This window comes from Leuciscus leuciscus (genome assembly GCF_965113295.1).
Source record: "Leuciscus leuciscus genome assembly, chromosome: 23".
Classification (NCBI taxonomy): domain Eukaryota; kingdom Metazoa; phylum Chordata; class Actinopteri; order Cypriniformes; family Leuciscidae; genus Leuciscus; species Leuciscus leuciscus.
In genome coordinates, this window is record NC_138747.1 from 4,651,373 (window position 1) to 4,678,310 (window position 26,938).

The window sequence follows — 26,938 nt, forward strand, 5'->3', positions numbered from 1 at the left end:
GCAAGAGTTAAAAAAAACTAAGTAAATTATATTAGTACTCAATTCAAGCATGTAGAAATGAAAGCGTAAATATCAACGTTATAAAATTAAGTAAAATTACTCAACTTTTCGGTAACACTTTATAATAACTGCACGCCATTAATCATTAGTTAAGCATTAGTAAACAGTTAATTCATCATTTATAAAGCATTAATATACATTAATAAGCAGTTTATAAATACAGTTATAAATGCTGTATTCTTGATTTATAAGCATGTCTATAATGTGTTTAAAAATTTTATTTTCTTAATTTATTAATGATCACTTTTAAATGAAGTATTGCATTATTTACAAACCGGTTATTTAGGAGTTGTCAGTGGCTAATAAGATCACTTAGAAAGTGTAAGTAAATGTAGTAGATTCAGGTAGTTATAAAGCATTTAGTAGTGGTCAGTTAACTATGTTTGTGAGCTAATCTAAAGTGAGGACTAGTTATGCTTTGTAAAGCATTTACAAAGGAGATTTAAAGACTCAGTTTTCTTCTAAACAGAAAAAGTAAACAAATACAACACAGCGATACAGAACATAAAAATATTAACAGCCTTTAAATCTTCTTTATAAACGCTTTACAAAGCATAACTAGTCCTCACTTTAGATGAGCTCACAAACATAGTGAACTGACCACTACTAAATGCTTTATAACTACCCGAATTAACCCTGAATTACAGTAGAAATACATGTTAATAAACCATTTATTAACACATTAAGTAACTATTACTATATGTCTGAATAATAATATGTATTTAAACAGTTTATTAATAATTTACTTACACTTTCTAAGTGATCTTATGAACCACTGACAACTCCTAAATAACCGGTTTTTAAATAATGAAATACTTCATTTAGAAATGATAAATTGATCATTAATTAAGTATGAAAACACAATTATTAAACACATTATAGATATGCTTATAAATTAAGAATACTGCATTTATAACTGTATTTATAAACTGCTTGTTAATGTCTATTAATGCTTTATAAATGATGAATTAACTGTTTACTAATGCTTAACTAATGATTAATAGCGTGCAGTTATTATAAAGTGTTACCAACTTTTCTGATACTGGTGAGGTGGTTGATTTTTCACTGTTTTCAAACTGTATTTACACTGTTTCATCATTGCTTTTGTTGTTAGGATTAGTAACGTGCCATTTTGTGACATTTTGAGTTCATTTTCTACTCAAAATGACGCATTCAAACACAAAAACCTTCATTGTGTATTGTCTACCAAGTATTGAGGTCTCTGCGATGCTTATTATCTGATATGTAGATATGCTGTCTTACACAATATCTATTGTATTAATTACTTAGGTATTTTTAAGTAAAGCATATACTTAATTCAATATTATATTGTTTGAATGAAATGTATTGCAAAGGAAACTTCAACTAAATAAATATTACTCAACCTTTTATTAGCCAAGTAAAAAATAAAAAATAAACTTTTTTTTATCTCAATTAATAAAACCTTGCTGTAGGAAATAAAAAAATAAAAAAATATGAACAAAAAGACAAACAGATACAAATATAAACAGAGTTTGTCCGTTATCTAAAAGCATTATCAAGTATTTGCATTAGCCTAAACATTCTGAAACTGAAGATAAAGAAGCTGACTGTTTCCAGCTGCCTGGTTCTCTATCCTCTCAGTATACTGCAACTGATTAAGGCAAATTTCACGTTAGGACTCCTAACCGGGGAGCTGATCTGACAAATATTGTTTTCTCCATTATAATTAAGTTGACTTCGGATTTCACACAGCGACTATGTGCCAGTGCTTTTGTTTCTCAGGCGGAAAACCGGCCATCTCTCTCTGTTTGAAATGACACATCCTTTCAACACTTCACAAGGAAAACAACAAAGGCAGGACGTCTAAACACCCTCGCGCTCGACGGAGAGCTTCTGCGGGGAGTCTTCGAGCGACACCACGTTTAAAACAACATTCTGTTTATCATTATAGTGAAGCGGAGAAATCCTTGAGGACTCATTTCATGATCTCTCCTCAAGGCTCCGGAGAGGCCCTCCACTGAAAACACATCACGCTTGTAGGAAACGGTCATTAGATCGCGTCCAATATCCGGCCGCTGTTAGATGAGGACGACTTCAGTGAACTGTAATGAATTGTTGATGGCGTTCAGAAATGGAGATGAATCCCCCCGCTGTACGCCACACGTCTGTCTGTTCTCCTCCACCGGCTCACACTTCAATTATTTCAGTCGACTGTCTGTCTGACGGATCGGTTTACGCCAACGCTTCGTGTTCTTCTCAGTCTGAGGTGAGCGGAGACCTGAAGATACATGAACACAAGCCTCCGTCTGTCCCTGGAGGACACGAGTGGACACGTCAAAGCCGGACGGCCCTCGGGGAGAGTTCGCTCACTTGTTTGCTGGAGGAACGAAAAGACCTGCAAAGCTATTTTTGGATGAGGGGAAAGCACAGCAAGACCACTATATGTGGAACATACAGTATTGCTTTAGTTAGTCAGTAGCAGTAATGACCAAGGATTTAATGTTCACTAGAATTCAAAAGGATTTAAACGGTTCTGACCTTTGACAGTCTCAATGTACAATTCGAGAAAAATTCCAAAATCTGTTAAATTCTAGTACTTTTCATGATCCAATCAATTCACAATGGATAAAATCAAGTCATTAAACATTAAAAACTAACTTAAAACAAGCCCTGCCCGTTCCCTTAGATCAGCTGAACTTGGTTTATTGTCCATCCCTCGTTTCCGGTTCTCTATGTGGAAGGTCATTTAGTGTTAATGCTCCTAAATTATGGAGTTCACTACCCTTTACACGTCATCTGTGGTTCAAGACTCAGCTAAAAACAGATCTATTTAACATGTATTTTGGATAATGTGACTATATGTGTCCTTATGTGATTGTAATGTGTGTGTGGGTGTGTAAATGTATTGTAATCTACATTGTAAAGCGACCTTGAGCTATGGAAAGGCGATATATAAATAAAACTTCTTCTACATTATTCTGAACCACACAACTAGTGATAATTTATCATAATACAAAGATTTCTGAAGTCTATATACCAATGAAATTTCATTACAGTGATACCTCAGAAAAAACGAATACACTATTGAACACACTCCCTTATTTAGAAAGTAGCATTATTTAAATGAAATGTTAAATTAAAAGCTGTGTCAATTGAGAAACACTTTAATATACTTATAAAGTATGTTAGGTCAAAATAAAAAATGTAATAAAATGACAAAATTGATCAATGAGATGATAAAAATGACACTTGCATTACACATAATTTTGGTTAATGCGTACTTTAAACCAAAATGAATATAATATTAGCAGGTCACTCCTCAAGTAATTTGAGCATTCGTGTGTCTTAAGGCCTGTTCACAGCAAGAATGATAACAATAAGGATAACTATATTAATGCACGATAATGTTATGTTAATTATAAGCGCTGCTGTTTTGTCGCCTGCCGCTTTAAATGCTGTTTTCATCATTCATCAGCTGGAAAAAAAAAATATCTGAAAGTGATTTCAACGATATTGTTTCTCTGTGCCGTTATCGTTACAGTTGTGATGTGGACTCTTGCTTTTCTTTTATATTTGGAACGATTTTTAGAAATACATTATTATGGTCCTGTGTGTGAACGGGCCTTTACACTCTTCCTGAACTGATTCCGGCCCATCAAACTCTCTGATAGTGTCCGTCTGTTTCTAAAAGATACTCTTCAAAGTCACAGAAAGATCATCTTTATGCTCTTCGGGAGGCCCGCGCCGTCTCTGAAGGAAATCTACATCGCTTACAAATTCACTTTATTAAATTCCTTCAGTTTCCTTGGCTTGACAAACATAAGCCCGATTTGTGTTCACATTCAGCATGTCAGACAAAATCATTTGACTAAATCAGTAAATCCCTTAAAGCAATGCACGATTTCCCATATAACAGTCAGGATAAGTCTTTCTCAGATGAACAACGATAAGTCTTTTTTTGACAGTCATAGATAGACATATTTTAATCCATATAAAAGGCTTTAGTGTCGGGCTGCCATTCAATGGAAGCACTGAGGTGAATCTATACACTCTGATAGCATTTAATGGAAATAAGTCCAGTACAATATAGATACTAAACGATCTCTCGCTGATAGAACGGCAGCAATTTCAGCCGTACCCCGTGAAATGACAAGACACGCTCGACTGAAAATGGCCAATTCATTTCAAAGCCACGTCGCCGCTGATATGACACTGGCATGGTTACGTTTCTCAATAAAAAGTCTAAAAATAAATGACACACACACACACACACACACAAATGATGTCAAAACTCAACGCTTGGAAAAAGAGATTATTTCTTTCATCACCAAACTATAACTTGATTTTCCACAGGTTTAAAGGCCTCGGGAAAGAGTTGTAAACAAGTTTTTTCTGGTAATTATTTAACGTATGAGAAATATCAAGCCTCGCTCACACCTCTATTAAACCTTTAGTTCACAAGCTAGATCTTTTCTCCAATAATCTGGGCCGCAGACTTAAAAAAAAAAACTTGTTGTACGGTGATGCAACGGGGTGAAAGAGATATTAAATAAATCTTTTTCCTCAGAATGAGCTCCGTTTGCTGCTCTTCTCTCTTTCAAATAATCTTTATTAATTTTTCTACCTTCTATAGCATCCGCGCTGGCTTTAAATGATGAATTTATTCGTCACATTTTAATGTGATGAATGTGCGAGCGCGAAGCATCAATATTGCGGCGAGCGTGTTTGGTCGCGGAGATCTCACTGTAGACTTCCACCACGTTCACCCCATCGCCGAATTAGGTTAAACCTTTGATTTATGTGCAGATTATGAGGTTTAAAATACATTTCCAGCATGAAAAGAGAGGGAGAAATCCATCACTGAGGATCAGACAGAGTTTCGAGAGCGCTGTATCACATTGTTTTGCGTCGTGACTCGTGACGCAGAGCGAGCTGGAACACAGAAGAATCTTCTAGACTCAAAATATTCCCAAATTCAATCTCAGACACAAGAAAGCACTTGAAGAGCCCCCCCACAAAATACTGAATATGACTTGATGTCGCAATAAATCTGTATATAAACTCAAATCTTAGTTTATGAATCTGATCATTTTTATAAACAGGCCAGTGACAAAAAAAGGACATCGAAAATTATGAAAAAAGAAGACACGTTTCTTTTAAAAATGAGATCTTAGAGGTAAAATATTTGTATTTATATTGATTTTATATAATTATTAAATACTTTTTGAATTAAGGACTATAATGTGTAGCAAACAAGTAAAAAGTAACTTAATATTCTCTGTTCACCATTATTTCAGAATAGTTTGATGATGTTTTCCTTTTGAGTGTGTGTGTGTTTATGTAGACCCTTATAATAATTAACTTATAAAAGTATCATATATATACAGTATATATATATATACACAGTATATATATATATATATATATATATATATATATATATATACAGTATATATATATATATACAGTATATATATATATATATAAGTTTACATTTATAATTATTATAATAATAATAATAATATATAAAACTATCCTAACTGCTTTTTTTTTGTTTTGTTTTTCAAGAATTTCTTCTTTTTTAGACTATTTGTAAGAATTAATTTCTTACAATTAATATAATACATTCATTAAAAATAAATATCCATAAATACATAAATATCCATGATATAAATACAATCTATACACTACTGTTTTTATAACTTTATTGTATGTCATTGTATGTATAAAATACATTCTTAATTTTTGAATAATTAAGAAAAGTCGTAAAAAGCATGAATTTATTGAGATTCTGAATAATTCTGGCAAAAAAACAAAGATTCTGGCAAAAACACTTTTAAAAGGTGTCTTTTTAGATAAATCTTAAAGGGATAGTTCACCTAAAATGAAAATTCTGTCATTATTTACTCACCCTCAAGTTGTTTCAAACCTGTGTGAGTTTCTTTCTTCTGTTACACACAAAATAAGATATTTTAAAGAACGTTGGTCACCAAACAGTTGACAGGAGCCATTGACTTCCATAGTAAAAAAAAAAAAAAATGATGGTAGTCCATGGCTCAAGTCACCTGTCTGGTTACAAACATTCTATAAAATATCTTCTAACAATCCCTTTAATCCTGGTCTAGCACGATTAATGGTGACTATCGGTTTAAAAATATTTATTGGACTAAATCTAATCCAATTATCTTAAACCAGATTAGTTCCTTCACCTGATCGGTGTTGTTCGTAAGCGTCTGCGCTGGTGAGGAATGAGTGGCACAAGCACACACACAGGAGGAATGAGTGGCACAAGCACACACACACAGGAGCTTCGGCTCAGCGGGACACAAACCCCTCAAGCACGGCCATAGACTTCAACACAGGCATTCGTTTATGTCTGCTGTGGGCCACTCCATTTTCCACCATGCCCGAATGCCATCTATCTCCTTTCGTCCTCACTCTCTCACCCTCTCTCCCTCTCTCTCTCTCTATCTCCTTCCCTTCGTCCTGAAAAACAGCATCAAGTGGCTCTTTTTTAAGCGTCATGCATCAGGTCTGTTGGCCTCGTTCAGGCTGGCACTAGAGCAAATTGAATGGACTGACACATCATTTCATTATAGAGTCAGAAACAGAAATGTAGAATGCATTTAACAAGACCGAATAACGCATACTATTTCTGTGAATCGAGTCTCCGTTCTTAACCCAAGTGAGTCGCCTCGACAGGCATCGGTCTGAAGCCCTAGCCGCTACTAAACACGAACTCAAACTGCCTGTATTGATTTGGATATCCTCATAACACACGTTCACTAGACAGACAGTCAACTGTGTAGTCTGATAAAGATCATGTACAGGTATATATATATATATATATCGTCTGATGCCGCACGGGCAACATTGTGGTTACATCACTGTATATGATGAACAGACTGACTTTAGGCTTTTTCATCAACGCACACATCAGTTGTGGTAAACGTAAACTCAAGCAGATTCGCTTGACGTGTGTGAACCAATGAGATTCATTCTCGTGTTACGCAGCACGTTTCAGCTTCAGAAAGAACCAATGAGGTTCATTCTCGTGTTACGCATAAAGTTTGAGCTTCAGCAATAATATCTGTCTTTTTGCTTCGAGGATGTTTACTGTACACTACTGTTAAAAAGTTCAGGGTCAGTATTCAAATATTTAAATGTTAAAATATTTATTTTAAAATGTATTTAAATTTTTTAAATATTATTATAATTTAAAATATCTGTTTTCTATTTGAATATATTTAAAAATGTAATTTATTCCTGTGATGCAAAGCTGAATTTTCAGCATCATTACTCCAGTCTTCAGTGTCACATGATCCTTCAGAAATCATTCTAATATGCTGATTTGCTACTCAAGAAACATTTCTGATTATTATTGATGTTGAAACCAGTTATGCTGCTTAATATTTTTGTGGAAAATCAGGATTATTTGATTAAAAGAAAGTTCAAATGAATAAAATAGAAATCTTCTGCAACATTATAAATGTCTTTACAGTCACTTTTGATCAATTTATTGTGTCCATGCAGAACAAAAAAATAAATAAAAAGGACTAACCCTTAAACTTTTGAATGCTAGTGCATATATTTTAACAGATAGCACAAAACCCAAGACTGTCCTACTGAGTAAGACGACTGAATGCAGTGTAAAGCTATGGGATCTCAGTGTCCCTCTTCTTCTCCTCTGGGATCTGAACCCACAACCTTATGTGTTATCATCCCAGATGCTAAAGCACTACAGCCTAGTGTCTCTCCCCATCGCCGGATCCACACTTATCAAAGTCACAAGCGGACCGCAATCAATACCAGATTCCCCAGACACAGAGAGGTTTCCTCATGCAGGATTCAGCTCTGCTCTTCCTCCACATGTAAGAAATCATAATGCATCTCACACACTGCATTCCTGTCACTTTATCAACACGAGACGCCGAGTAAAATAGTGCGAAACAGATCAGAGCAAATGTCCTGCAGGAGAAAGGTGGCGCAAGGCCTCAAAACAGCAGGACAAGTCGGGGGACATTGTGCGTAACCCTCCTGAAATTGTGCATGAACCCTGTGATGCTGAGACCCCAATTACAGAGCAGGACTGCCATCTCTTTCCTCGGCCTCCCGCGCGGATATAAACAGAGGAAAGGGATTTGACAGTCCTGTTCGGGAATCATTGTTTTCTCCCTGGGAAGATAAGGCTTTGCTTTGGGATTTTTTTTTCCCCCACTGTCACACTTCAGCACTCACTTTTCTTCCCGCTTTTAAAGCCATTGAAGCTTTGATGTAACCTACATGCAGAAGCGCAAGTGTCTAGAATCTTGATCGCGAACTGCACACGTACGCAAAAAAAAGAAAAATCAAGAAGAATGTTCTGCTGAATGTTGAAAAGCATTCAGTTCGTTGCACTTTAAGAGGTCTCACTTAAATCTATCATGCTAAATATACAGCAGGGTTGTTGTATTAAAACTGAAACTTAATAATAATAAAAAAAATAAAAAATTGATACTTGAGATGAGATATAAAAAAACTTTAAGTTATTTTATTTAAACTTTTCTCATTTTAATTTTAGTTTACCTTGATGTTACAAAAATAACTAAAAATGAAATAAAAGTTAATAAAAACTATATAGACATATATAATAAGATAAACTATTAAAACAAATAGAAATGAAAAAAAACTTTAACTAAAATGAAAATAAAAACAGAAAATATAAAAATTAAAAAATGATTCAAAATATTAATTAAAAACTATAACAGTTACTCGATTGTATTAAAATAACATTGCGGTTTTTGCTGTTTGTAAAAGCACAAAATCAACAAATTTCTGCATTTCTTGCAAACTTAAAAACACATTTAATACATCGACTGTTATTAATTCATAAAAAACAAAATGTATAAATGTATAAACAATAAATAAACAACGTAATTTAACTCAGAACCTCACTGAACTATGATTTTGACTTAATTATGTAAGATCGGAAAATATGAATTTCTGCTGTTGAACACTCACTTTATAGAGCATTAAGATGACTACATCATGGATCAGTGAAGTAATAATGTGATTGTATAAGAGTAAGAGCTTGTCTATGAGGAACGCCTTTACCAGAGGCTTCTTCTACTAAAGAGGTTCAGACACGGAGCTTGAGGTTCCCTCACACAAAGCCCAAAAGATTCGTGTTCAAACCTTGAGTGTGCTGTAAAATCATCAGAGCAGAACAGAACATTAATATCTCATTAAAAAAAAAAACACACTCATGCTAATCTTTTCTCATCAGAAAGGTGCCAATCACGTACAGGGGAAAAAAATCACTCTTCAAACAAGATTTCATTCATTTCACCATGCAAAGGGTCTTTGAGAAACTGACTAAAATTCATTTAGTTTCTCATATAAATTCCACACATCCACTGATAAATATTCTAATGATGTTCTGGATTAAGGGCCAATCTAAAAAAAAATTAATAATAATAATAAATAAATAAATAAATAAATAAAAATAATCAAATAAATAATTAAATAAATAAATGTACAAAAAAAAAAAAAATCACAGTGTAAGGCACTAAAATAAATAAATAATTTATTAACATTAATTAATGCATTAACTAACATAAGCTAATGAGCAATATATTTTACAGCATTTGTTAACCTTTGTAAATGTTAGTTAATAAAATAGTGCATGTTAGTTTACAGTGCTTAATGTTAACAGATACTGTACAACATTTGTTCTCAATAATGAAGTAAATGTAGAAATGAACATGAAATGCTGTAGCATTGTTCATTCTTAATGAATGTAGTTCACTAATGTTAACAAATGAAACGTTATTGTAAAGTGTGATCAAAACTTTTTTGTCTCTTAATATTTTTTTGTCCTTACACTCGTCTTCTAGCCATAAGCAATTTGGGTTTGAAATTAACTGGATATCTCTCAATCTAAAAAAATAGACAAAAATAAATAAATAAATAAAACAAAATAACATTACATAAAGAAAACCAAAGACCAAAGAAACTCATGTGGTCAGTCACACTTCACAATGCGTTCACAAAATGATCCATTACCCATTATATTTGAGTACAGTATGTCTGACTGCATTTCTGATGATAAAAAAAACAAAGAACAATTTTTCTTACAATTACTATAGTGCTCATAAACATCATAAACACTTCTTTCTCTCTCTGTAAGTGCACTTGATGTCAACATTTTCGAATGCCTTTTTAATCATGACCAAAAAAAAACTAAAAAAACATTGAGTTTTAGCGTCTCTGGCAACACGATTCATCTTTTTACACGAGAATATGCACAACACAATCATCACTGGAGGAAAATCTCTTGGATGTTTTATGCAATGCAATACAAACCCGAGCTTAATCACGCTCACACTGAAGTACTTTATAGGGCAGGTAGAAATTCTTTTCAACAAGGATTTTCAAAAGACTTTTGTGCAGGTTAATGGAACAATTCAACAAAATAGCGAATGCATCAGCAGTAATGCACTGAACAGCGTAGCGTTAAAGAACTGAGTTATTTTGAATTTCAAACATGCGTCTCGTCGATTGAAAGCTCAAAAAATAGGTGCCTTGTTTTCTTTTGTCACTGCAACTCGTTCAGAACAAATTTCTACTGAGATGTTTTTGAAAGCGTCTGCCGTTAAATTAAAGGCGAAATTGAAAGCCAAAAGGTGTATTTGTTTATATACTGCAGACCGGGGCTAGTTGTCACACTTTTTACTCCAGTGAATATTTTTCAGGGAAGGTTTATTACTGAAAGTCAGTTTCTGTAACAGACAAATATAAAAAAAATAAAATAAAAAAAAAGCTATTAAATATTTGGAACTTGTTCAATAAAAAGATTTGGCAAGAATATGATGCTGCACTGGAAAGCAAAAAACAAGCATTTATGCATTGGACTTCTGACTGAAATCGTCTGAGATTGAGCTATTGTCACAACTTATGCGTGACAACTAGCCCCGGATTCCCTTGTTTGGCAGCACAACTGTCATCTAGAGTGTTTTTCTCTCTCTCTCTCTCTCTCTCTCTCACCTCAGCGAGCTTCATGCTGTATTGAACCGTTTGTGACAGTGACTAGAGAGGCAGAAATATCACGCAAACCGTGTGTTCACTTAGTGTGTCTGAGCGGGACATGCGTGTCGAGCTGCAGCCTCGGCCACACGCAAACCCTGAGCCTGAGATGACGTACACACACACACACACACACACACACACAGGCTGAGTGAGGTCATGAGGTCACAACCGCTTCACGTCCACACAGCATCAACACAGAGATCAAGATTCTACAGCACGGGTTCTCAATAATGATGGCCCGTATGTAAAAATGATCAACAAGATCTCCTTAATGCTCATAATGCACAATATCTGACAGAAATTAAGACACTTTATATATTAATCGAACTAATTTAGAGATGTGCAAGTGTTTATGAATTAGAACCTTTGAGGTTCATAGAAAAATCAAGAGAATAGAATAGTATAGAACAGAATAGAATTAATAGGATGGATTTATAATATATCTGTAATATATTTTTATTTATGACATTATATTTTATAAGAAATTAGAGTAATTTAATATGTAAATGTATGATTGTAAAGAAAATCTATAGAGTAAAATTCATAAAATGAATTTATAATATATTTGTTATACATTTTAATTCTATAACATATTTTAGAATAAATTTGATTAATTTGATTAGTAAATATGTAAAGACAATCAATAGAATAGAATAGAATTCATGACTTTATCATTTTAATTTTAATTTACTACATATTCAATTTATCAAATTTATTATAAAATATATGTAAATGTATGTTTGTACAGAAAATCAATAGACTAGAATAGAATATAATTCATAGGATGAATTATAATATATTGGTAATACATTTTAATTTATAACATTATATTTTATAAGAAATTAGATAAATTTAATATGTAAATGTATGATTGTAAAGAAAATCTATAGAGTAAAATTCATAAAATGAATTTATAATATATTTGTTATATGTTTTAATTCTATAACATATTTTAGAATAAATTTGATTAGTAAATATGTAAAGACAATCAATAGAATAGAATAGAATTCATGACTTTATAATATTTTGTAATATATTTTAATTTACTACAGTACATATTAAATTGATCTAATTTATTATAAAATATATGTAAATGTATGTTTGTACAGAAAATCAATAGACTAGAATAGAATAGAATTCATAGGATGAATTATAATATATTTGTAATACATTTTAATTTATAACATTATATTTTATATTAAATTAAATAAATATGTAAACATGTAAAGAAAATCAATAGAATATAAAAATAGAATAGAATAAAATATAATTTATCATATATTTGCCATATATTTTAATTTATAATATATTATATTTTATACAAAAATTTGATTAATTAAATTTGTAAATGTAGTTATATAAAGAAATTAAATAAAAATGCTGTCAGTACATTGATAGTGGATGTTTCGGTGTCTGTCCAAACGTACTAAAAAGTATGTATTACTGTTTTTATTAGTATTACTGAGAGTTAATAACAGAGAAGCAAAAGTCTGGTGAGGGCCTATGAGTGAGGCTGATAACCTCTGATCTAGACAAATAACACAAATGCATGATTTTTAATTTTGAAGAGCGAGTTATGCGAGGGAATAACCACATATCCTGACAGAGCACACAGGACTCTACAAGACAACACAGTGTGTGTGTGTGTGTGTAAGAGAACGACTCAGTGACGATCTGATGTTAGATCTGATGAGAAACGACCCTTATCACCCCAACAGTGCTCTTTTGCCAATCTGATGCTCTGAAATATAGGATTTACAGCATGATATAGTCATGTAGTCCGTGATATAATGGCAGATTTATATCAGAAACACTAAAAAGATTCAGAGATGCTCTCGCTGTGTGTTATCGCACCGATGAGCCCGGCAGAACTCCGGAAAAGTGGCGGGATCAGTCCAATCACAATGACAGATCCGAACAGGCAGTGTGTGTTCCCTCTTTCACAGTAACCGATCAGCCCACACACACACAAACACACACACTTACTTCGTGATATACGTGCACTTTCCAAAAGCATCGTTTTTAATCACACACACACACACACACACACACACACACACACACACACACACACACACACACACACACACGTCACTCTCAATAAAAGTTTTCCTGTCATTTGTACTGATGCATTTAACGGCCAAGTATCATCAAGGGGAGACCGGGGCTAGTTGTCACACTTTTAACTCCAGGGCATAACCAGGGCTTTTAACTCCAGATAAGGTTTATTTTTGAAAGTCAATATTTTTTGCCAACACCATTATTGGCCAAAAAAAAAAAAAAAATACACACATTGACTTTTGGTGATAGTGGGGCATGTTGTCACAATGAAAACCAGCCTTTAAACAGCCTATTATATGCTTTCCAGGCAGAATCAAATTATGCAAAACTAGGAAAGGTAACCTTTTTACCTTTCTGGCAATCATAAATTGCACTGTATAAAATTACCACATTTAAACAACTTATAGAGACTAGGTATTTATGAAAAACACACTCCTGAGAACATTTTTGAACCAAAATTTTGAATTATGTCAGATTTTTCTCTTAATGTTCATCACTCTTGTTTTATTGTGGTCATCTAACAGCTGTAACAAAATAATAATAATAATAATAATAATGTTTATTTTATCAAGTGCCTTTCTACCAACTCAAGGACACTTTATTATAGAGCAGTGAAAAGTAGGAAAAACAGAGAAAAGTACAATGTAATGATATAGGAATTGATAAAACACATTAGATTAACTTTAAAGTCTAATTCCTATAGTTACTGATACAGACGCTGTGACAACTAGCCCCGGTCTCCCTATTTGCATCACTCTGACATCTGAAAGCAAGACAACATAAGTCCCCATCAGTATGACACACACACACACACTTACCTTCATTATTAGAGGTTCCTCTGGAGCCCAGGACCTGCATTGATATAGTCCACACTAAGAGGGGCAGCAGCCCTGGATCTGATGCCATCGTGCAAATGTGGACCCGGCGCACGGGGAGAAATCTCTCTCTCTCTCCCTCTCTCTCGCTCGCTCTCCCCTCTCCCTCGCTCACTCCCTCTCTCGTTCTCTGCCAGTGTAGAATCGGAGCAGTGGCTTCTATCAGGAACTGCTTTCAGAACTGCCTGCACTCGGGCACATGCAACATCACCAGGCGCAGCGCGGGGGCGTGTCCAGCACTGCCTGTCACACACAGCAGCCAATCAGAATGCAGGGTTTGGAATATGCACATCCCTATCTTTACATCCAGCACACCTCCCATTTATCATCTGCGGCTACAATCCTATGCATATATTTATTGATTTTTTTTTGTTTTTGTTTTTTGATTGATATCAGATTTAAATACAGAAAAAGATTTCTGTTTACAGAAAATAGGTTATGTTTAAGGTAATTAAATTAAACATAATGACCCTCAAATTTCCTGGAATTTGTTTGTGTGTGTGTGTGTGTGTGTGTGTGTGTGTGTGTGTGTGTGTGTGTGTGTGTGTGTGTGTGTGTGTGTGTGTGTGTGTGTGTGTGTGTATTTATTCATGTAGCCTTATTAAGACGAGTTTATTCAGTCATATGTCAAATTAGATTATATTTATGACTTGAATAAAAACAGTTACTCTTAAATGAAGTGTTACCACATGAAACATTGTTTCAAAGAACAAAACATTTTATAGTCGATAAAAGTATCCATAAATGAATGCAAATTTTAAATAAAATAAAAATAAAAAATACAATTGAATTGTGAATAAACATATCCTAACCCTATTATTTCTGGAACATGTGAAATTTAGTTTTAGTTTTCATTTTTGGAAATGTAAGGCTTCAAAATGAAAATTGTTTTTAAGTGATAATGTGACATTAATACTGAGATTTATCATGACAGCATAAACTGTTATAATTAAATTTATAAGCTATTTTTTTCTAAAAGGTAAACATAATGCAGCAAATAATGTCAAATAATTAAATTACACCCACTACAAGAATACAGCATTCAATCTAATCTTATTAAATATATCAAATGTTAGAATCAAATTCAACTACTACATATACTATACTATATATACTATTCAACTAACTATTTTTAATATCTGGATCTTTCATAATGTCTACCTTATATTCCTGAAATGCTTCACTTTTTGTAACTTTAATGCTCAACAATACTGAATTACTGAATGATAGTACTGTAAATCTCCAATGTTCCCGAGCAGAAGATGCTGTGCATCAAATATGTTTATCAAATATCCTTTCTTCCTCATTTTAGCAGATAAAAAAGCAGGACATTCAATTTCAGATCAGTGTGTTATTATTTATGAACAAGAGGCCACCTCAGTCGCCATCGTCTGATGGATTTTCTGATTAAGTGCTTCAGGCGCAGATAAAACGATGTCTGCATATCGGCTCTTCTCAGAGCGTTTCTCATGGCAATATCTGACTCGGTTATAGACTTCCAACCTCCAAACTGGAGTCTTTACTTGCTTTCCTGACATTGATTCAACATAACCATAAAAAACATCTGCTTTTCTGCTACTGTCACTCGCCTAATCAGCATCAACGCATTTTGCATAACCAATTTCAGATTTCTGCTGAAATACACAATTTTTTTTGTCATTTAAAAGATCTTTTTCTACATTATGCCAGATTTGCTGTATATTTAAACATATAGCCAATTTTCTCGAATGTAAACACTCCGTCAAAAGTTTGATTGTTTTTCAATGTGAACGGCTTTTATATTAATTTGGTAACAGTTTAACTTTCATAGAGTAATTAACAACTCATGGTTTCATGACATTTATAAGTGTTGAAATATAGCCTACATAAATAATCTGCATTATAATTTGGTCATCCTGACTGGAGTTTAAAAGACTGAAAAATGACACTAACTTTGCAACATCGACACTTTTAATAAACTGAATTGCATTAATATTGAACAGACTTGAGCTGATTACTGACACAATTGCATTGCAAAAAAGTATTTTTGTCTTGTTTTCTATTAACAATATCTTAACATTCTTTAATCAATATACATTTACTTTAGAAGCAAAATGACTTATGATATTAAGTTTTGTGTTCATCAAAATTAAGTGAGTTTTTGCTCAAAACAAGAAAAAATATTTGTCAGTGGGGCAAGAAAAATTATCACAAGATTTGACTTTTTTTTTTTTTTGCTTTCTTGTTTACTTTGCTACATTTTAAGTAAATGTTGCTTCTCAAGTAAATGTATCTTGAATTAAAAATGTTTATATTAGCAGAGTTGCTTCCAGCTAAATTGAACTTGTTTCAATCGATTAACTTTGCAACATTGACTTATTTTTCTGTTTATTAATATGAAGCTGCTTTGAAACAATCTGCATTGTATATGCGATATATAAATAAATGTGACTTGCTGGCCATTTGTGCAGCTTTTTTAGATAAAGTTGACTGTACTTTAACTCAATAATAACACAACTACAAACCAAATAAATGAAAAAATATGAACAAATACTTAATACACTGTTAGACTTTTCTGTAATTTCTACAGTTATTTACTTTAAATCCCCCAGTATTATACTGCTATTTCTCTTTACAGTAAATAACTGTGATTCCAATTGCATCATGGGAATTTTCTGTGACGTCTAACACCACATACAGAGACTTACTGTATTTTTTAAATTTGCTGTATACTACTGTATTTGACGTAACTGCCTCTCTGGCTGGCACCATTCCACCGTGCTTTTTATTTCCTAATTTTTGCCTTACACCACGTGTCTACAACGCTATAATAGCCAGAGGCTGTCTATATTGGACACATTGAAGCGACCGGACCTTTAAATGCAAACCTGTTTATCCCTTGTAAGAACTAGTGCGAGCGCTTGGACTCGTATCGGACTACGTCTGAAATATAACGGCCGCGGCGCATCACTACACTGTCTGGGATTTGTCGTGTCGCGTCAGACAGACATCCAGTGTAGGTAATGGGGTCTGTCTTTTGTTGGATCGCGACGTTCGTGTCTGGCCCGGGGAAGAGACGGAATTCACTTCACCGAGAGAGAGAGATCAGCAAGCAAGGTAAAAAAAACAACAAAAAAACATTCTGTGTATGTTGACAGGATTGTGCCCAGTTTAACGTATGTTATAACGTTAACGTTAGCCTAACGTTACTCGTCGTCAACATGGCGGTAACGAACTTTACCATGGTAAACTGAGCTAACGTTTCATTTTACACACTTTGTTAGATTATTGAATTGTCGAGTTAAAATATGCCAACGAGCAACGCGTTTACATTAACAATAAATGTGAATAAACTAATGTGAAATTCTGTTTATATCTTAATGTTGGCCTACTGATGAGAACCTTTATAGTTTTAGCATTAGTTTGCAAACTATACCATATTATAGTTTTTTTTTTTTATGGAATTTAATATTTACTTCCATTTTTGTGTTTAAAGGCAACTGCAACAAAGCGCCAATTCGCGCCAGTGACTTAGCAAGATTCCAGAGGTAGGCCAGCCCATTTGTGATATATTTTGAGATAAGTTTGCTGAAATGATTAGCATACACTATGTGAAAATTGCTTTTGAGCCACTGGTGCAGACTAGGTAGCTAACAATATCTTATAAAATCTCTATAAAATTGGCTAACTTTATATCAAATAAGTGACCTTTGCATTATGTCTAACTTTATTACACAGCAAATGAACCAATCAGAAGATGGACCATTGTCTTTGTTCAGTCTCACCAGATTAAATGTATCCAGGTAAGCACTGCAGTAAAACTCTCACTAAGACCAAATCTAGCATTCTAAACAACTTAAGTTTATATTTTTGCATTATTTTTATATTTTATTAGCCAGCGACTCTACCATTGCAGTTCCACCTGACTAGGAAGGTCCTAATATCAGCGCACAGGTGGGTTAACTACTGTAGGAAGGAGAACGATCATCACACAGTGATTTCTTGCATGTATCTTACTGTGTATTTGTCTCAAACAGGTACTCCTTCACTGCAGACAAGCTGAAATGGGCTAAAATCATCTATTTCAGTCGTTCAACTTCTTTCTATGCATCTCAGCATTTTTGGACAGAATTTAGGATTTGTAAGTATTAAAATTTAATCTGGCATAATTTAATTTAGTTCTTTTGTATGCTATTTATTGACAAAAGCTGTTTACAAATATATATTCTTAAGTTTTTGTGAAAATAATAATAAAAATTAACAAAAAAGGAGGTTAAAAATAATGTGACACTAATATTCTCTCTCTCTCTCTCTCTCTCTCTCTCTCTCTCTCTCTCTCTCTCTCTCTCTCTCATATAGTTTTGGAACCGGGATCTCCTCTGAAGGACTGAGTACATTTGTGTTTGTGGGCACGCATGCAGACCAGGGAACACTCTGATGTTGTCAATCAAGTTCTGAACAGGAACCAATCTTTGGAGAAGTTCATTTATTCACAAAGGTGGACAAAAACATTGTGTTGGCTTTTTAAAGATTATTTTGATGACTTTTACTCCTATGCTGTAGAAAAGATGGAGTAGACAGTCAGACATTGATAATAATAATAAATGTTTCTTGAGCATCAAAGAGACTTCTTTCAAAAACATTACGCCACTTAAATACTTCTTTTGGCCACCAGTGTACATGAATCCAACACATTTTTGGAAATAAGTGAAATTATTTTTAAGGTGGGGTTATGTATCTTGTATTGTGAAAAGAACTGTGTTTTGTCCTGTTTTGGACATTTCCTTTTTGAATGCTTAATGTATTTATATTCTGCAGTTTTATGAATGTAATGGTTGATATTTCATTATAATACTTGTATAAGCTAAACAACCAATGACTCTACATTCATTTAGTCAAATGCTAATGTTTTGTTTATGATTTTATGTATGTTTTCAAAAATGTTTGCAGTGAAGGACAGCACATAATGTGTTAATTTAACACGTTTACACATCTTTGTGCTAACCTCTCTGACATATTTACTTTGTTAAAATCATTAACACAATGAATGAGTTAAAATTAACACAAAAAATGTTGTCTCTAAACTTACCCATTAATGTGTAAAAATTTCACACATCATTTCCAGCATTGGCATGTTTATTTTGTGATATATATGAAATGTTTTAAATAAAAAAATGGTATTTTGTGATAACTTTGTCTAATTGGTTTGTATGAAAGTAGTACTTATGTAGGATAAAAATAAAATTAATCATATATCAAAATTATCAAATCTAATTTATATTTAGTACAAATAAAAATAATTACAGTAGTGTACTGATTAGCTTAGTTTTTACAGTAATGCACTGTACTGATTAGCTTCGTTTTTACAGTAATGCACTGTATTACACAAAACTGAAATACGGTTTGGTACTGTAACTCTTAATTACAGTAACTTACTGGCAACAGTGTTGCCAGTAAGTTACTGTAAAAAACCCTTGAAAAGTCTAACAGTGTAGTTAAAAAAAATTTAGCACGCAAATAGAAAGGGAGTCATTTGAGAGACATAAAACTTGGAAATCTAGAGCCTGGGACAATAGTCATTATGCAAAAATATTTTACCACACAATGCTGCGATTGACGAATCAGAATCAAGTATTCCATAGAGTCCTGTAATAGAGTGCAACAGTCGGGTTCCGGAAGTAAAAACTCCATTCATTTTCTCCATAGGGAAATAGATTTTTAACGATAACGTATAAACCTTTAAAGACAGACCAAATGTCCACAATGATGTTAAGCTTGTTTTTTTAAATGATCATGTTTAACAGTGGAATTCCTGGTGAAAAACTACATTACCCATGATGCTATATAGAAAATTACACCAATCAGTCGAAAAAGCAACATGCGCCAAAATATCTCTTTAGCTCCGCCCACTCCCATGATGCACTGCGAATGAGGTAATCATCTCTACGCCCTCAAAATACTTAAAATGTTTCTATATATTTCTGCATATTTTACAATAAACTTAAAATAGGTTGTTTTTATATAAATACAACCAACATTTGTAAATGAGTAGTTTTAGATTTTTCCATTGTTTTCAATTTGATTATGCTGTTAGCAATGCTTCATGGGATTGTAGTTCTTTCCCATTAAGTACACGGTCCTGTAGGCCTACCTTTGTCGTTTTGTCCGATTTTCCAAAACTTTTTCTAAAGTTCTAAAGTTTCTAATGTTATGATTCACCTCATAACTGGTTGGATTGGTGCATATATATCTTATAACTCTTCAAAAAAAAACAAAAAAAAAATCCCTATGGGAAAAATGAATGGAAAAATACAATAAGGAGATTTACATCACAGCTCTTCTAATCAGAATTAGAACAATTTGTTTAATAATACACATTATAATATGTACAAATGTTTGTAGAACATAAAGTAGTGTTACCATAAAGCAGTCTTGCTCCATCTCTGGCTCTGCAGCTGGGCGGGAGAAACAGACAGAAGATGAAAGGAAGAAGAGACACTTGGGGGATTGGGAGCCAAAGCGAGGGTCTGCGTCTTGCCTGCCAATGTCTTTCCTGCTCAGGCTGAGAATACAGGGAAGATGTTGTGCTGGGTCACAGCTAGTGCTGTTCAGTCCCCCTGTGAGCAACATGCCTATACGTGCAAGAGGGCCAAGACATTTGGATGAGTCTATGAGCCTCTGTTTATAACTTCAGGCCAAATGAGATCTCATACAGTATGTTGTTAGAATGCTAATGCAATCATTATTATTGCTCATACTTATGACTAGTTATTTAGCAGCATCTGCCTTTCTGCAAATCAAGTCTGACTATTGGATGAACGCCACGTCATGTAATTAATATTCATGAGTCAAGATGGTGTTTGATATAATATGTATGTGGAAAGCATGTTTCTCCATATCTACTGTTCAAAAGTTTGGGGTCAAAAAGAAATGAATCCTTTTATTTAGCAAGGATGCATTAAATTCATCAAAAGTGACAGTAAAGACTTTTACACTGTTAGAAATTATTTGTATTTCAAATAAATGCAGTTCTTTAAAACTTTCTCAAAGAATCCTGAAAAAAAAAATGTTTCCAAAAAGATATTAAGCAGCACAATTGTTTTCAACATTGATAATAATAGGTAATGATAATAGTTAAGATAAAAGATAATAATAAGGTTCTTGAGCAGCAAATCATCATGATTTCTGAAGGATCATGTGACACTGAAGGCTGGAGTAATGATGCTGAAAATTCAGCTTTGATCACACAAATAAATTACAAATATTTGAATAGGAAACAGTTATTTTAAATTGTAATAATATTTCACAATATTTCTGTTTTTACTGTATTTTTTATCAAATAAATGCAGGCTTGATGAGCATAAGAGACTTCTTTCAAAAACATTTTAAAAAATCTTACAGACCGTGTCAGGAGAAATGGAGTGTTCTCTTCTAAATTATAAGAAAATATATATTAAAAAGCAGAAAATTACAGATCTTGGAAAATCTCTAGAGGCCATGAAGTTTTCAGAAGGTGACAAAAACGTATACTGTGCACACATCCTGTAAAGATGACGTATGTTGCATTATGTGTGTGGGTGAACAGGAGCATTGTTGTGTGTAACTGCTAAAAAATTAAGACAGTTAGGAGTTAAATGTCTAGAAAAGTAGAAAACTGATCAAATGTACAATAAAAAATGTGTGTATTGCTAATGCCATTGACGCAAACAGGAAAAGCATTGACGCAAGCATTGACTCAAGTGATGTAACAATTAATGCACGCAGGAATAATATTGACGCAAGTAGAAGCAGCATGTGCACAAATGTAGAGATATTGTGCATCATTAGTGATTATAATTTTGGGCCATTTTGAGCTACTAGCAGAGTTGTAGATGTATGTGTCTAAGATATTCTGGAGAGAGAAAGCAGCAAGCGGAAGCCTTTACAAAGTCAGTCAAGGTTGCCAACCAGTCGCAACAGAGTGGGCCGTGGGAGTGCATGAGCAGGTATAGCTCACTGTAAACCCAATCGCTCAAAATAATTAATTGGTTTGAGTAGGGCCAACTCAAATTATACAAATTAGTTCCATCAAAATAACTTTTATGAGTATTTAGAACTTTTTCTTTTGAGTTCACAAAACTGATACATTTTAAGTAAGTTGAATTGTTTCATTGTGAGTTCTATGAACTTGTTTCTTTTAATTTAGACGAACTTAAATTTAATTGAAACTGGGCTGGGATTTCTATTTCCCAGCATGCTTTGCCATGACACTGAAAAGGGAGAGTAAATGCTAAAATGAAGTGTTAAGTGGGAGATTTAGTAGCGTTTAAAGGGATAGTTCGGCCAAAAATGATATTAAACCCATGATTTACTCACCTGTTGCCTTTGGCTTGCTCAGTTGGGGATATTTTGGGGATATTTAATCTAATTTTATCAATCAATAAATTCCTCTTGAAACAAACTTTGTTGTATTATTTTAATTTAATACTGTGAAGCTGCTTTGATACAATCTGTATTGTGAAAAGCGCTATACAAATAAACTTGACTTGACTTGACCCTCAAGCCGTTCGAGATGCATATGTCAATCATTTTTCAGATGAACACATTCAGTTATTTTAGAAAATGTCTTAGATCTTTCAGTGATTATAATGTCAAGTTATGGGGTCCACCTCCTTCAAGTCCCAAAAGTGTGCATGCATCCTTCACAAAAGTAATCCATCCGGCTCCAGGGGGATAAACGAAGGCCTTCTGAGGGTAATCCGTGCGGTTTTGTCGTAAAAATATACATATTTAAAACTTTATAAATGAAAATAACTGGCTTCCGGCAACGGTCGACGCGCGTTCACGGGAAATGGATGCCGGCGTATGACGTAGGACGTAGCGTAGGAAGCGTTGTGACGTAGAACGTCATCGCTGTACTCCGGTTCAAACAGATAGGGCTGGGCCAAAAACTCAATATCCTCTTCTCTAATATCAAAATCCTCTGACATTATCTTTTAAATACACGTTTTTTAAATCTCGGAAATCCTGAGTGGAGTTTTGTTTTGCTCTGCTCTCTGTCTGGTTACCATCATGGTGACGAGTGGAGCATGAGCTTGGTTTGAGAACAGTGTATGTTAAATGTTTAAATTGCTGTACTCATTCAGTAAGAGCTATGCTAATGCTATCAAAGCATTGTCACCAATTAACAAGGTAGCATTTATTGAATTAGCTGGTTAAAGCTAGCAAGTTTCCACTACTCAAAATATTTAAGTTGAGATTGCATGATAATTTAAAGTTGTTTATGAATTAGCTAACTCAAATATTTCAAGTTTAGAGCAATTAAAATAAATCTTGTGTATCGCCTGAAATCTTCAAGTTTTGCTTACTTAACTTAAAAAAAATGTATGTAACTTTTTCCCTTTTCCCTTTCCCTTTTCCCCAGGGCACCTTTTACAGGAGTTGAGTAATATAAATAGAGGAAGTGGCTCGTGACCAAGATAAGAGTTATGTGGTCGCGGTAAAAACCACCCATTACGCGGCTAAACCACAATCTTTTGAACGGAGGTGTACATTCATTCAAACATAGCTGACAAATAAAAATAACATATTTGCAAACAACATTATAATATACACATTCCTGCCAGGCTACAACCCTGACGAGGAACAATCATTTTTGCAGTGCTAAAATGTAAGGCTCCTTCCTCTATACATGACTATTTTAAGGCCAAGAACATTCTATTGTGACTCTGCGGTGTGGAAAAGAGACTAGAACATTTTAAGGATGGGTGACTAAATCATACGGATTGATTTCATGCTTTCGAACGCATTCTTTTATGTGTTCAGTCCTAGAATATCCAGATAGAGTTCAGATTAACAGAGACGCACAAAATGATTTCGTTTCTTCAGCAGTGTGCTTTTAGACGCACCAGCGTTCCCATCTTACGAGAGGCTTCTTTAGCTGTTTAGTTACTAATCCTCAGGAGGAGACGAAAGCAGCCCGGCATCTGAGCTTTACAGCTGTTCGCCTTTCAGCAGACGTGGAGAAACCCAGACAGAGATGATGCCACAAGACCAATCAAATGATTGAAGCTTAAACTATATTTTAACATCAAAGCTGCTTTCGAGTTTACTGCATTCAAATGTGTTCAATATAAATGCATATATCCTGCACTATTAATGCTTTAATGAGCAATCATTGACTTCAAACATCGAGTTCTCCAACAGCAATTCTGCATCTAATGAAACAAAATTAACAAAAAAAAACTAATCTGCACATATCTTTATTTCAGGTTGTGCCTGATTTTAGTTCAACATAGGAAAAAATAAAAAGCTATTTTGTTCTGTTTCAATGCCAGAACATAAACAACGCATATATGACAGGTATTCTCAGAGATGGAACTTGTAATCAGTGCAAACCATATGTCTCGCAGCTCATAACCAAAACCCCTCATTAAAATCAAGAATATTTCATGTCTCAATGAGTGTAGCTTTGTTTCCTGAGAAATTGTCAATGGGACATCATTAAAGGCACAATTCAAAATTACATGCGACAAGTCGTTCCGGAGAAGAAACAGTGTGTGCTTTTGTGAAAAGGAGCCGAGCAGAACTGAGAAAGAAGAAGTGATCACACGTCGATGGATCACGCGGAAACTGAAACGTCTCCCGTCAACACCACCGCCACAACATGGAGACGCCCCAAGCTGTGTCTCCTTTTCCTCACAAAGCTATTGAAGTTTCCTTAGCAGAACATAAGGTTTAATCTCAAAAAAACATGCAATATTTCATACCAAAACAAAAAGAATATATATACACATATATTTAGTTTATGGTCCAATTCCTACAATTAACTAGTTGCTTATTAGCATACATATTAGGATATTGGGTGTTTATTAGTACTTATAAAGCACAACTTAATGCCTTATTCTGCATCCCTTAATCCTAAGTAGTTAATAGTTCATTAATAGTGAGAATTGGACCCTAATCTAAAGTCTGACCATACACTGTGTGTGTGTGTGTGTGTGTGTGTGTGTGTGTGTGTGTGTGTGTGTGTGTGTGTGTGTGTGTGTGTGTGTGTGTGTGTGTGTGTGTGTGTGTGTGTGTGTGTGTGTGTGTGTGTGTGTGTGTGTGTGTGTGAGAGAGAAAGTACAGCCACATATACACACATATATACATATATTATATAGAGTATTATATATAAAATAAAATAAAATCTTAATATTAATATTCATGTTTGCATTTAATGTGCTTGATTGTCATGGGAAAAATTACATCCCAATGCAAAAATATCTTAAAGTCTTGATGTAACAAAAGTAGCGAAAGATCTTTTCTTCCGTATTGTGACGCACGTATTATTCAAGAGAGAAAAATACAAATGTAGGGATGATTGTTGTTGTCATCAATGTTGTTGATTGGATGGAGGAAGTCTGATGATCATTAAAAATGTGTTCGATATAACATGCATTTAGAAAACAGACACGGTGAGTTTCCATTTCACGCTGACTTTAGTGCTCTTAAAAATAAACGTTACTTTCTTTAATGATATTTTTGAAAGTTTGGTTACATTCACTGGCTAAATTGAACTTTTCTTCAGCCATATCCCTCAAGCAACATGTGCTGTCATGTGCTTCGGCCCGCACTAACTCGAAGTGTTTAATAAACTCCAACATACTGGTGCACGAGAAGCACTGCTGGGGACCTGACGTTCCTGTGCGCTTGATGGACGCTCGGGCAGTGCGCTTGGCACGCGCCAGCCTTGAATTACCTGCCTGGCTACCCTGCGGCCTGCCATTTTGTGGCACTGTGTGGCAGCAGATGGTGCGGGTCACTACACGGGTCTTGGACACTGAGTGGCTGCTATATATAAACCTGCAGCAACACGCTTGTGTAGTCTAATGGATTCACCCATTTATGGAGAAAACATAATAAATGCAATTAGTATTGCGATGAATCACGCTCATGCCAAGAAAACAGATGAGATGAATGTATTTTAAGCAAAAAATTATGTTTGAACACAATGTTTTTCTTATTAACACATCATGGCATGCATTGTTGTCTTGCGTCATCTGTTACTGGCAGGACTTGTTGTTCTCTTGTTGCCGTTACATCATCGCTTAGCTATTTTTCCCTGACAATGCTTTTCAAAAGACTTTTCTGGGTGTTTGGAAACTTTAAAGGGATAGTTCACCCCAAAAATGTCAAATTAAATACTATAGCATTTGCTCACCCTTTTGTGTCATATGAATTCAGAAGACTTATAATTTCATGCTCAAGTAATATGGACTGCTTTTATGGTACTTTTGTGCCTTTTTGAAGCTTAAAAAGCTCCAGTCAGCAGATAAGAGCAGAATAAACTTCAAAAAAAGAATATAAATTATATATTACCAAAAAAAAAAAAAAAAAAAAGGTTCAGGTCCAATTTCACATCAAATACAACAGAAATGTGTGTGTATATTATATATACATATATATATATATATATATATATTAGGGGTGTAACGATACGCGTATTCGTATCGAACCGTTCGGTACGAGGCTTTCGGTTCGGTTTTCGGTACGCATTACGTACCGAACGGTTCGTTGGACCATTTTTTCTGCCGACCAAAATTTCGTTATTTCAAATGAAGGCGCGTCGCGGGTGGCAAGCGCGCTCATAGAGGCTGGCGCGACCACAACATCAACTGGCAAATGCAATGTAAGGAACGAAGCTGAGCTACTCTTATTGTGTTTGTGTGGACCGTTTATCAGTTTTGACCTGTGAAGCGGGACTCGCGAGCCCTATGCGCGAGCCTGATCAAGCAACACCACACAGCGCTAAGAGATCCAGACCAGTAAAGAAAGCATTTGAATTTCAAATGTTTCTTGAATTCGCCACTGAAGTAATAACATCGCTGCGAGATCTAGTCAGAAACATGCACATTTCTCTGTTATTAACGGATCAAACAGCGCTGACGTGG

At 34.3% G+C, this 26,938-nt stretch overlaps 2 protein-coding genes across 2 annotated transcripts in view; one reads left to right on the forward strand and one right to left on the reverse strand.

Annotated features, from left to right (window-relative positions):
• The window catches only part of epha8 (eph receptor A8), a 179,797-nt gene that overhangs the window by 64,645 nt on the left and 88,214 nt on the right, over positions 1–26,938 (reverse strand). Inside the window, exons 15-16 of the mRNA XM_082155779.1 lie at positions 20,445–20,656; positions 13,989–14,288 (exon numbers count right to left, since the gene is read on the reverse strand). Of these exons, the coding sequence (XP_082011905.1) occupies positions 13,989–14,076 (88 nt within the window). The 5' untranslated portion in view covers positions 14,077–14,288; positions 20,445–20,656. The remainder of the gene's footprint in view (positions 1–13,988; positions 14,289–20,444; positions 20,657–26,938) is intronic.
• On the forward strand, positions 16,864–19,150 carry LOC309488581 (uncharacterized protein). The gene is made up of 5 exons (XM_082156819.1): positions 16,864–17,141; positions 17,763–17,827; positions 17,920–17,978; positions 18,062–18,165; positions 18,384–19,150. The coding sequence occupies exons 1-5, from the start codon at positions 17,048–17,050 to the stop codon at positions 18,413–18,415; spliced, it is 354 nt and encodes a 117-aa protein (XP_082012945.1). The 5' UTR covers positions 16,864–17,047; the 3' UTR covers positions 18,416–19,150.

Bases quoted from the DNA above. Each gene is read 5' to 3' on its own strand.
- LOC309488581 (XM_082156819.1), top strand. From the start codon at position 17,048: ATGGGGTCTGTCTTTTGTTGGATCGCGACGTTCGTGTCTGGCCCGGGG. The intron at 17,979-18,061 runs GTGGGTTAACTA...TGTCTCAAACAG, and splicing joins GTCCTAATATCAGCGCACAG to GTACTCCTTCACTGCAGACA. The intron at 18,166-18,383 runs GTAAGTATTAAA...TCTCTCATATAG, and splicing joins TTGGACAGAATTTAGGATTT to TTTTGGAACCGGGATCTCCT.